Source organism: Zootoca vivipara, chromosome 6, assembly GCF_965207765.1.
Source record: "Zootoca vivipara chromosome 6, rZooViv2.hap1.1, whole genome shotgun sequence".
Lineage (NCBI taxonomy): Eukaryota > Metazoa > Chordata > Lepidosauria > Squamata > Lacertidae > Zootoca > Zootoca vivipara.
Window position 1 is genome coordinate 76,312,668 of NC_142589.1, and position 12,806 is coordinate 76,325,473.

The 12,806-nt window shown below is 48.0% G+C and overlaps 1 protein-coding gene across 4 annotated transcripts in view; it reads left to right on the forward strand.

Moving 5' to 3' along the window:
- The window catches only part of AXL (AXL receptor tyrosine kinase), a 66,943-nt gene that overhangs the window by 23,518 nt on the left and 30,619 nt on the right, over positions 1-12,806 (forward strand). For all 4 annotated transcript variants that reach the window (XM_035117287.3, XM_035117286.3, XM_088672682.1 and 1 more), the window contains exons 5-6: positions 10,141-10,221; positions 11,362-11,477. In XM_035117287.3, the coding sequence (XP_034973178.2) occupies positions 10,141-10,221; positions 11,362-11,477 (197 nt within the window). The remainder of the gene's footprint in view (positions 1-10,140; positions 10,222-11,361; positions 11,478-12,806) is intronic.

Here is a 12,806-nt window from a genome sequence, read left to right on the forward strand (position 1 = left end):
GTCCTGTTAGTTTGGGATCATGGGAGTTGTAGGCCAAAACATCTGGAGGGCCGCAGTTTGGGGATGCCTGATCTAAACCACTGAGCTTCATGGGCTTGCCGATTGGAAGGTCGGCAGTTCGAATCCATGCGACGGGGTGAGCTCCCGTTGCTCTATTCCAGCTTCTGCCAACATAGCAGTTCAAAAGCATGCCAGCACAAGTAGATAAATAGGAACCGCTGCAGCGGGAAGGTAAATGGCGTTTCCATGTGCTCTGGTTTCTGTCATGGTGTCCCGTTGCGCCAGAAGCGGTTTAGTCATGCTGGCCACATGACCAGGAAAGCTGTCTGTGGACAAACACCGGCTCCCTCGTCCCTGAAAGCGAGATGAGCACCACATCCCATAGTCACCTTTGACTGGACTTAACTGTCCAGGGGTCCTTTACCTTACCTTTTACCTAATAGGAAGCAATAGGAAAAACTTGCCCTGCGTAGTTCTCTTTTCTTTAGGATGCTACTAAAAAAACCATGGAATGAATCCAGCAAAGAAAGTTGACAAGCTTCCAGCCCGCACACTGCTTTAACCAGGCTCCCTTTCCTCCTGAGCTGGAAAAAGATCCTGGAAGTCCTGTCCTCACCAAAGGGACATGCGTCCGCCAGACCATGCATCCTTCCCAAATCTGGGTGGCTGGGTGACCTTTCATGTGGCAATGAGGGATGTTCCTGGAGAGGAGGTTTGCCAGAAGTTGGTGTGTGCAAAAGAGAGGGGAGTGATGCAAACGGTTGAGAAATGTGCAGGCAAAGGAAGTGTGACCGGAGGAATTGAGGAAGTTGGATGAGGCAGGGGTGGTTGTGCATGTCAAAGGTGAGTGCTTGTCCGTGAAACGAAAGATGCATCTGCGGACAGCCCAGGGTAGAGGAGCATTTAAGCAGATGCTGCTTTTATCTCTTTGGTGTGGAATGAAAGTGATGTTAAAGGCACAAGGCCAGGGTTATTTCTGACCACGTGGTGGGCCCACCTGAACATCGGAAATGTGCTCTTTGATTGCGCAAAATGGTTCGCTTGAGGGTTCTTGCACTGCCCGGCACTTGGTGGGCCACTGGAATTTGGGTCATATCCTGCCAGGACGGGCAGACAGATGGACGTTATTGCCATTTGAAATGTGGGCAGATGAGAGGGAGGAAAAGTGTCTCAGTGCAGACCTTGCTGGGAAGTGAAATGGCATGAGAATCATCAAAATTTAGAGTTGGAATGGATTCCAAAGGTCATCTAGCCCAACCCCTGCAATACAGGAATCTTAACTAGGCAGAGATATAGAATCTGTGGCCCTCCAGATGCAACCACTACTGCTCCAATCATCCCTAACCATTGGTCATGCTGGCCGGGAATGATGGGAGTTGGAGTCCACCAGAATCTGGAAGGTGCCCTGTTGCATTCTACCTCTGTGCATTCTTCCCCAAGCATTTGGGGAAATGCTAGTGAACTGCACATTTTCCTGCTACAAGCTGTTCCCCATTGTTGCAATTGGTGATAAATTGCATTCTTGTTAGGCTGGGGATCGTCTTCCTCTGATTCCAGAGAGGAAGGGAGGGTTTCTGAAATGTAGGAAGGCCACGCATTATCACTTTTATTCAAGAAATGTTGGTCAGAAATAGAAGCGGCCTGCATAATCTCAGCGTTAAAGAATTAGTTGTGCACCAGCTTCTCATGAGAGTTTTGGTTTTGTGGTGTGGCTTTTGCTGTTTGGACAGAGGAAAAGGGGAAAGAGTCCATTAAAAGCTGCAGATTCGCTCTGTTACTTGCCGAAGGAGGCTAATATGGGGAATGTGGATTCCATCTACCATACTATAGGCATAGCTGCCAAGTTATCCCTTTTTTTAAGGGAAATTCCCTTATGCTGAATAGGCTTCCTCGTGAGAAAAGGGAAAACTTGGCAGCTATGACTATAGGAATGCCATGAGAAATCTAGTGATTAGCTGTAGGAAAAAAGAGATACAGTGCAACCGAAACACATCTTTTATGTAGGTAAAGTAAAGGTAAAAAGGTAAAGGGACCCCTGACCATTAGGTCCAGTCGTGACCGACTCTGGGGTTGCGAGCTCATCTCGCATTATTGACCGAGGGAGCCGGCGTACAGCTTCCAGGTCATGTGGCCAGCATGACAAAGCCGCTTCTGGCAAACCAGAGCAGCACATGGAAACGCCGTTTACCTTCCCGCTGTAGCGGTTCCTATTTATCTACTTGCATTTTGACGTGCTTTCGAACTGCTAGGTTGGCAGGAGCTGGGACCGAGCAAAGGGAGCTCACCCCGTCACAGGGATTCGAACTGACGACCTTCTGATCAGCAAGCCCTAGGCTCAGTGGTTTAACCACAGCGCCACCTGGGTCCCCCAAAGTAAAGGTAAAGGTAAGGTAAAGGACCCCTGGACGGTTAAGTCCAGTCAAAGGTGACTATGGGGTGGTGGTGCTCATCTCACTTTCAGGGCGAGGGAGCCGGCGTTTGTCCACAGGCAGCTTTCCTGGTCATGTGGCGGAAACCAGGGCCGTCTTTTATGTAAACCAGTCTGGCTGGCCTAGTGAAGAGCAAATCGGTTAACACGACAAAAGGTGCTGATGGGCCATCCGAGAATGTTGCCAAGTTGATGGGCTGTGTGTTTGAAGTGACAGGAAAAGAGAGATTTTGAGCAAGGTGTTCTGAAAAGAAGAAGGAAGACTGGGGTCCATCTTGGGCAGGTTGGCTGCAGGCTGGCTAGGAGAGATGCCTTGGACAGCATGGCTGCAGTATTGTGAGGGACAAGCCCCTCTTGAAAGCACCATGCTGTGAGATCTGGACTCCCTCCATGCAGACTGAAGGTGTGAATAAACCCTATTTCTCAAAGCTACGACAGTCTCTGCCATGTCTCAATTCTCCAAAGGAATACAGGCTATGGGTGAGTGCCTGGAGCCCTATGGGCCCTTGCCACCGCTCGGCAGAAAGAGGAGGAGGCGGAACCCAGATTTGTAACAGTACACATCCAAACATATTGGGCGGTTGCGCCAATGTATTTTGGGGAGTAGCCTAAGCCTGTCTTTCCTGCTCGCTTCCTTGCTCAGTGTGCGATTTGTCAATAGTCTTCCCAGAAAGGTGTCTGTGGTCTCTCTCCAAAAGGAAGCTACTGCAATAAAAGGATGCCCAAGAACTATAAAAGTGGAGTTCCCAAGACAAGAGGGAGGCACATGGCACGTGGAAGAGCAAAACCGCACAAAGCACTTCTCCAAAAGAGTGTGGTCCTCTTTGTTTCAACGCAGCCACATCAATCCTACGGGTCCACCTGCAAAGGACTAAGGGAGAGAGAGAGAGAGAGAGAGAGGAAGAAGAAGAAGCGTCTCTCTCCACCCACGTTTGTAATTACAGCATGCATGCTGTTTCATGTACTTGTCTGGCATGCAAGGAGGACCTCGGAGTCAGGCTGTGGACAGGCTGGGAAAAGCCTGGCTGGAAACCAGAAAATCCAAAAGCTCAGAGGAAGTAATTGCCACAACGGCTAGATCTGTTGTCCCATGCACTGGGATGGCATCCCTCTGTATAACAGGTGCTGGGAATAGACAATAAAGAGCCCCATCACCTACCTACATGCTTTTCTTGAAACGTTCTTGGACTATGGATGCATTAGTGGCTTAAAACACTGCAAGGTTGCCTCGGCCCCAAGTGCCAGGGTTCAAATCCTTGCTCAGCCATGGGATACCTGACTACCAGCTTCCCAAGCAACTTCTGTATTCCAAACTTAAAAATGGTAAGCGTAATGCTGGTGGTCAACAAAAGAGGTTTAAAGACTCTCTCAAGGCAAATCTATATAAAAAAAGTAGTATAAACACCGACAACAGGGAAACACTGGCCTGCGAGTGCTCCAATTGGAGAACAGCCTTCACCAAAGGTGTCATAGATGTTGAAATATATAAAATTGTCCAGGAACACCTTAGAGACCAACTAAGTTTGTTCTTGGTATAAGCTTTCATGTGCATGCACACTTCTTCAGATAGATTTTGAAGATGCTCAAACTCAGGACGAAAGGGAGAAACTTGCTAAGAGGAAGGCAGTCTTGGCAAACTCTCACTGTGATCAATTCCCCCCCCCCAAAAAAAAACCTATGTCCCAACTGGAAGGACGTGTGGATCCAGAATTGGCCTCCACAGTCACATGGACTCAGTGTTAAAACCATGTTCATGGAAGACAATCTTACTTGGCCATGAAGGATCACCGAAGAAGAAGAGAGGCAGCCATGGAACTCACTTTGGGTGTCCTTGGGCCAGTCACCGCCTCTCAGCCCAAAGCACCTCACAGGGTTGTTGTAGCAATTAGAGAAGGAGGGCAGGGAGAGAACCACGTACACCATGGTTGAGCTCCTTGGAGGAGGCAAAAGTGGGATATAAATGCAATAAATAAAGAAATAACCAACTGCAAAGGGCACCAAGCTGGAGCGAAGGCTGCCCTCACCAGACCCTTCTTACAGCAGCGAAGAGACCGAAATAGTTAAATCATTTAGTTAAATCGTCTTGAAGAGAAACTGCTGGGTGGAAATAAAACAAGGCCAAATGTGACGTGCTAGAAAGGGAGTGAGCGAGCTATGTTGCAGATAAGAAAGCGTTTGGAGACATCCGGAGATGGAGGATGCAGCAAATCTTGCTGTAGGAGTTTCAGAGACAATTGCAGATTAAGCACTTAGGCGGGAGACCATGGAAGAGAGGACCTTTAGGGGTGAAGTCAAACTGTTGGAAGGCTGTAGCACCTGCTGCGGCTGTAGAGACCGATGCAGGAGAGACATGTTTGGTTGCAGCTGGGGTGGATGAAGGCGTTCGGTTGTGTAGCTTTGTGATGGGAAGAGCTGTTCAATAGCGGAGGTTTGTGGACTCCTTCATTGGAGGATTTTAAGTAGAGGCTGGATGCCCATGCTTTATCTGAGATTCCTGCATTGCAGGGGGTTGGACTAGAGGACCCTTGGGGTCCCTTCCAACACTACGACTCTATGATTCTACATTTGAATCCTTCATAGAGACTTCCGCATCGGGGTTGCTACCTTGTGCGTATGAATAAATGCATTTAATTCGTTACCTGGTTATTACTGGTAAGGGAAACTAGGCACAGCCGTACCTTGGAAGTCAAACGGAATCCGTTCTGGAAGTCCGTTTGACTTCCAAAACGTTCGTAAACCAAATTGCACCTTCTGATTGACTGCAGGAAGCTCCTGCAGCCAATCGGAAGCCACGGAAGCCCCGTTGGATGTTCGGGTTCCAAAACAACGTTCACAAACCAGAACAATCGCTTCCAGGGTTTGCAGTGTTCGGGAGCCAAAAAGTCCGAGTTCCAAGGCATTCAGGATCCAAGGCTTTCGGGATCCCCTCCAACAGCGGCAAAGGGGCAAGCTTGTTCTCTGATTCCTGGTTGTCTCTGTGAACTCCACAGAGTTTCTCGCCTGTGAGCCTTTGCATTAATGTGGGACGAAGTGAGTGCTTCCGTGCCGATCTCCCTGGCTGCTCCTTTCCTGCCAATGCCATCTGTTTATGCAGTTGCCCACTAGCTGACTCAGCCCTTGCAGGAATGATGTGGTCGGAGAGCAGCAGCAACCACCGTGAGGGGGCTGGCCGTTGTTCACCCTCGCTCTCTTTGCCTCTTGTCTGCGGTACTTGGCCCTTAGCCTTTGCCTCTCCACAGGGATGTCAGGGCCGCCAACCAGGTGGTCTGTTTGCATTGGATTTTTACATCTTCCCTCCCCCCTCTAAATGCCATCAGTTGGTCCAGGTGACAGCTTCCGGGTGCCCTCCGACTGACTCAACCCTTACAGGAACAGTGTGGTCGGAAAACAGCACCTGTTGTTACGTGGGAGAGAGGGTTAAATCTGGGCCCTTTGCCAAATGTCAGTAACAATGGTGTGTTCAAAGTGCGGTGACTCTCGGTTGCCATTGGGGATCCGAAAGCTTTCATTCAGCCATCGGATTTCATCCTCGGTGGGGTCTGTGTGCGCGTCATGTTTGCTCACCATAATACTTCGCAGAAATGCAACGGGGCACAGCATACCTCACTTTCACTGCTTTGACGGAGCTTGCGGCATGGAATGCTGTTGCCAAAGAGGCAGAGGCACCTATTGGCTAGTGACTGTTTCATCGCTAGTGACAAACTCCTCTTCCTTGCATCATGCTTGTACCTTTATGTGCTTTAAAAGAAACACACACACAAATCTTTAGAACCAGGGTCCCCAGTGTGCATAGCTGTCAAGTTTTTAAGGGAAATCCGCTTATGCTGAATAGGCTTCCTCGCGAGAAAAGGGAAAACTTGACAGCTATGCCAATGTGGTTCCCATGGAAACGATGTCACCCTCAGCACCTACCAAGGCCTCCCATTCCTCCCATTTTTTTAACAAAAATTGTTTGGAATTTGTTTTGGATTTTTTCTTATTTAGTTGTGGGTTGTCTGCTTTTTATGCCTGTGTTTTGTTTATTTATTTGCGGGGGGGGGGGGGAGGGAAGAGAGAGATAGGTGCTAACTCCCTGGGTGCCCAAGCACCCACAAAATTATCCATGAAGGGGCTGGGCACACTTCATGGCATCCACACCCCCAAGCACCCACAGTTGCAAGGTCAAGCTGGCACTCCTGGTGTGTGTGTGTGTGTGTGTGTGTGTGTGTGTGTAGGTACCGTAGGTAGGTAGGTAGGTAGGTATATTGCCTGCTTTCTTTACAGAGGGAGCATTGCCAGTTTTCCTTCTGTGAAATTGTTGTTCTGTGGTTTCTTACCAAAGTTACTTAGATTCCCAAATGGGATCCCAGGCCCCCAAAAGGGTGGTGAGAGATCCTTGCTTTAAAGACTGAGGTCTTCCCCAGCTCCTCTGAAAATGACAGTGTTGGACTAGGACTCAAGGGGCCAGGATTCAAATCTCTGATCGTCCATGAAGCTCGCTGGGTGACCTTGGGCCAGTCACTGCCTCTCAGCCTAGCCTACCTCTCAGGGTTGTTGTGAGGATAAAATGGGGAGGAAGAGAACCAATTGGTGCCACCAGGAGATCCTTGGAGGAGAAGGTGGAAAATAAATGTGTTTTTTTTAAAATAAAACTTTCCTTAATGAATGTATGAATAACTATAGCCCTCTAAACACAACCAAAAACTGCAGCAGTATCACCATAATGTCACTTTTGGACAAAACATTACTTTAGACCTGTGCACTGTTTGGTTTCGCTTGCTTCTTTACATTTATTATTTTTTTTAAAAAAATATTATATACCTTTTACTGTTACAAATCTCTAAGGGATTTACAAGTGGAATTATTGAGGAAAAGCAGTTGAAAACAAGCCATTTAAAATGTCTAAAAAGAAACGAAACCAGCGATAAACTAACAAGAGGAGCTTAGTTGTAAAGGAGCTTACAGATATAATAATTATAATAATTTATTATTTATACGCCGCCCATCTGGCTGGGTTTCCCCAGCCACTCTGGGCGGCTTCCAACAGAAGTATTAAAATATAATAATTTATTAAACATTAATAATAATAATTTATTTTGATAGTAAGGCAAAACGAAGCTAACAAGCTGTGAAGGCCAATTAAACGCAGTTACCATGTGCATAGATACTGGCCTCATTCACATATGCCATTGGCATCCGTCTGTCTTGAGAGACAGGGCAGTGCACCTCTGGTGTGGGTGTGAAGCCAAACCATTGCATTAGCAGTACCAAAGTGGCCTCCTAGGGCTGCAATCCTGGGCAGTGTGTGTGTGGAGGTCCTGGGCTGCCCCAACGACAAGACCCCCTTTCTCGGCCTCACTGATGTGGTCCAAAGGAAAACAGAGCAAGATGTTTGGCACCGGCTTGGCTGCAGGAGCTGCCGGAAGGAGGCGTACAAGACGCCAGGGCCGGCTCTAGATAGACCCCCGGTGGCGCGGCGAGCCAGGGCGCCGGGCCGGTAGGCAGGGTGCCGCGCGGAAACCATGTGAGCGTGGGGGCGCCGGAGCGATCTCCGCCCCTCAGCACCAGGGCGCGTGACCTGCTCAAGACTGCCCTGCAAGACACCATCCAACTGCCTTAGGGACTCTTCTCCATATTTCTGTAGGGTTTACTCCTTAGCCTTTTTCTTCTCCCAAAGATAGCCCGCAAGAGCAGCGGATGTTTAGGACCAGAGTTTTCCTCCTCCTAGATGGGCCACCTTTCCAAGTAGGGAGGAGGAAACCATTCCATTGCAGGAGGAGAAAACCTTTCTCCGATGGAAGGTTTTCCTCAGTGCAACCCACTGTAATCGGGTGACCTGTGTTTGCCAACTTAATCTGCTGCCCCTGTGCTGTTGAAGGACAGGTCCTCTCAGTTCTTGGCCTTCTTTTATCTTTAAACCAGAACTGGATCCAGCCAGAGGGCTCCCTGTGGCCGTCCTGATGGCAACAGAAGCCAGCCCCTGTTCCTTCCAGTAGCGCCTGCTCCAGCCACCCTTTTCCCTAATCAGGATAAACGAACCCAGGAGTCCTGGGCTCGAGAGACCATCCGAAGCACAGAAACAGGGCCAAGGCTTGGAGCTTGGAACCAGACATGAGGAAACCCAAACCACAGACGGGTGGGCGGAAGGAACAGGACATACCAGCTGGGACAGAGGACTGTTCCCCAGATGTTGTTTCTCTGGGGCAGAGGGGAGGGTGGCAGGAAGGGACCTGGTTGATTGGAGGAGGACAAAAGTCTGGCTTTTGTTTTCTTACATTTGTTGGTTTCCTAACATTTATGCCCTGCCTTTTCTTCTGTCATGGAACCCAAGGCAGTTCAGTTCTGAGGAAGCCAGACCACAGGTCCATCTAGCTCAGCCTTGTCTAGCTCGCTGGCTCCTCAACCTCGGGACACCAGATGTTGAGAAACAACTCACCCCCAGCCATAGCTGCCAAGTTTTCCCTTTTCTCGTGAGGAAGCCTATTCAGCATAAGGGAAAATCCCTTTAAAAAAGGGATAACTTGGCAGCTATGCCCCCAGCCATTGGAGAAGCTGATGGGGTTGGTCCCAAGGTTGAAGAATATCGAGACTTATCAGCAGCTCCTTGGGATTTTAGATGAGGATCTCTTTCTCCCAGCCCTACCTGGCTGAACCTGGGACTTCCTGCATGTTGTTATTTAATATTGTTTACTCTTTTTTAAAAAAAGCACACCCTGCTTTCCCATTCCGTAAAGGAGATTCTCAGGGCACCTTACAAATGAAACACAAGTGTAAAAGCCAACCATCAAAGGAAAGTCAGTTTAATTAGCAGAGGTGCTAATTTTAATGTAAGTAAGGTGACGTTTTATTCACATGGGATTAAATAATTATTCTGAATAATAATGTTTGTCTTGTGTGCGGGGACTTTGGGCAAAGGTGTATTTTATTCTTTTGATAAATATTATAAATAATAAAAGCGTTGCAAGGGTTTTTGGGGGGAGTGGGTGGGTGGGTGATCTGGCATGCTGGAAATCTGCAATAACAGCCCGGAATTGTCCCCAGTCTCATTTCCCTGATTTTTCTTTGCCTGTAATTTGAAACTGGAAAGAGTGGGGAGGGGTTGAGTTTGAGGTGCTGTTGTACATTGCTGTGGAGAAGTCCACACTGTGCTCTTGAGAAGTACCCAGAATGTCATGCTAGGTGTGGAAGATACGAGTTTATTCCGGGGCTCAAATGACAGGAGAGGATATCCTGCCTTTGTGGATTTTATTAAGGGACCTCAACACACAAATGGTACTCTCACTCCTCCCATAGTTTGACCATGGCCTTATTCTTCCTGTTCCCCAATTTATCTGGTTAACTTCTCAGTCTCCTTTCCAAATCTGTAAAATGGGAAGATTAGCTACTTTACAGGGATGCTGGATTTGCAAGGCAAAAACTGAGATGTCCTGCTGAGTATTGCCTTGTGGAGTAGAGGGTGAGACTTGGGCCTGGGAGAGCAAGATTTAAGTCTCCTGCTAAGACTTAAATTCACCTGGCAACCTTAGGTATAAATAATGAACATGCAGCGCTCTGTAAGCTGGGAGCGTGAATGACTTCACAAGAACACTGCGAAGATTCATGAGCTTAGGCACGTAAAATCACTTTAGACCTAAAACCGGAACAGAAATGCTAATAACCATTGCATTTAAAAACAAGGCTGCTGTGGGTAATGACTAAATATATCTACTTTTGTGTCTTCTTTCGTCTCTCAGGTCTGAATCACAGCGCATCGTTCTCATGTGAGGCCCACAACGATAAGGGGGTGGGCACATCTCGGACTGCAAAGGTGACAGGTGAGAGGATGGGTTGTGGGGTGCATTCCTAGAGCAAACGGGGACCTTGCCAAGGCCGCAGCACAACTTTCGGTACACTGAGGGTGAAGCTAAATGCATATTTGGATTTAACACGAAAGTTTTTAACAATGCAAACTGTGTCAGCTGGTGTGTGTGATAATTAATGGGATCCATGCAGGCACAGAGGGGAAATTCCTCCCCCTGCTGCAGTTCTAGAAGAAAGTCCCATTTACGAAGCTAGGTTTTTTTGCTTAGGGAGAAAATCTTATCAATTGCTCCGAGGCAGCGAGGGCGTCTGGGAGAATTCCTCCTAGTGAATATATTCGCTTCAGGGGAGGAATGTTCATCAGGACCACAGGAGAGGAGGAAAGGGAAGGTGTCCACACACACACACACACACACACACACACACACACACACACACCACACCTTCCCTGATCCTGTTAAGTAGCATCCCCCTTCCGCAGCTGATGCAATTTGCATTTTTAAAAACCCAGACTTCAAATGCAAAGATACTACACAAATATCCTTTTTTTGAACTTCTCAAGTTGCCCTGAGTTTACAGGAGTAGCACGTGCTACTTTCAGATTGCGGATTTGGGTCATTCCTGACACACGAAAGGTAGCTGACGCAATAAGTGTGCTTCGTGTAATTGTGTAATTGCCCGAGTATTCTTTTTTAAGTAAAGTTTTATTGATTTGCAATATATAACAATTATCAAAGAGAGAGAGAGAGAGAGAGAGAGAGAGAGAGAGAGAGAGAGAGAGAGAGAGAGAAGATGCAAAAGCAAAAACCCCAACTCGTCCCCCTCGTCTGTCTAGGAACAGATCAATCCAGTTAAGTTTGCCAAAGTCCAATCTGTGGTTTTAGTAGTTGCTGTTGTTCAGGGTTATCAGTGAAGTATTTTATAAAAGGAAGCCGTGTATTCTTGACAACTTCTGGATAACAGTAATGATGAACAAGCCCATGAGAAGGTGCCTGTATCCTAATCAAAGTACGTAGGCCCCTCTGACCACAGTGGGACTTACGTCTGACTAAACATGCATAGAGCCAAGCTGTAAAACACCCTCTTTTTGACTTTTCTCCGCAGTAAGCTCTTGTGGTATATCATACACCTGCTCTCTTACATGTTCCCTCTAGTGGTACCTGGGCGGCCAAGTGCCTTATCCCTCCTGCATCGTAGCGACCACCACCTGGAAGTGACGTGGGAACCAGGACCGAGTGGGGCCTACGCTCTTGAGTTGTGCACCATCCAGGTAAGGAGGGGAGCCTTGAAGCCAGCCCAAGTTCCCTTGCCCAACTATTTTGAGGAAGGACTCTGCCACTTTTGCCCCTGCCCTTCGAGGGAACGGTTTTATTTTTAGGAGCCATTTCCTGGCCAGCTTCTGCTTCTGTCAAATGTCCAACCGGATGCCCTCATGACGTGTGACAAGCTCTCAGGAATAGGGAACTGAAAGAGCCTCGGCAAGGGATTGCAGAGGCCAGGAAACAAAACTGATAGCAAAGAGGGGTGTGTGTGTTCAGATATGGGGCCATCCGTCTGTCCCCTTCTAGGGTCTGAGGTGGCACAGTGATCTGTACCACTTCGGGGTTCAGGGGGGCGCAGCTTTTGAATGTTTTCCCCACATAAAACAAAGCAAACTGCTTGAGAGCAGAAGGCAGGTGCCTCTGAGACAAAAATCCTCCTCCTCGTGTTAGCGAGTTTTTATTATTTAATTGCATGTATTTATTTAAGTTGCTCAAGGTGGTGGCTCCTCTTCCTCACAACAGCCCTGTGAGGTAGGTGAGGTTGAGAGGCAGTGATTGGCCAAAGGACACCCAGCGAGCGTCATGGCCATGTGGGGATTCGAACCCTGGTCTCTCACAGGTCCTAATGTAGGGTTGCCATACGTCCGGATCTTCCCAGACATGTCCGGGATTCCAGTGACGGAATTAGCATCCATGGGGGAATTTTGGAAAAATGGGCAAAATGTCTGGATCTCTGAAATTTCCCCAAAGGAGGATAGCTTCAGCATAGAGGGAGCTTTAAAAAAAGTGTAACATGCCACCTACACCGCAAAGTGGTACAGTCTGGAATTCCACCGCAGAGATCGAGCCTTTGAGCTGATCCACATGTTATGCAGTCGGGGAGAATCCTGGACTGTGCCACCGCAGAGAGGAGGGGGAGTTTTCTTTTTCTTTTCTTTTTTAAATTCTTCAATGTTGTTACACGGTCCAAGGAGGCTTCATATAGAATCACAGAATTGTATAGTTGGACGGTGTCCCAGAGGCAGGGGTGCCAACTTGAATAAAATATTGGGGAGGGGGGAGGTAAGCCCCGCCACACAAAATCAGTCACGTTGTGCAGTGCACACACACTACAGTAGTACCTCTACTTACAAATAACTCTACTTCTGAATTTTTTCTCCCAATGCATTCCTATGGGTTTCGACATACAATTTTTTTCAACTTACAAATGTGTGTTCGGAACGCATTAAATTCGTAAGTAGAGGTACCACTGTATTTGAATGGCAATGCCCATCCACTTTTTTTGGGGGGGGGCTAGTCCTCTAAAAAAAAAATTGGTGGGGACCCCTAGGAGTCGG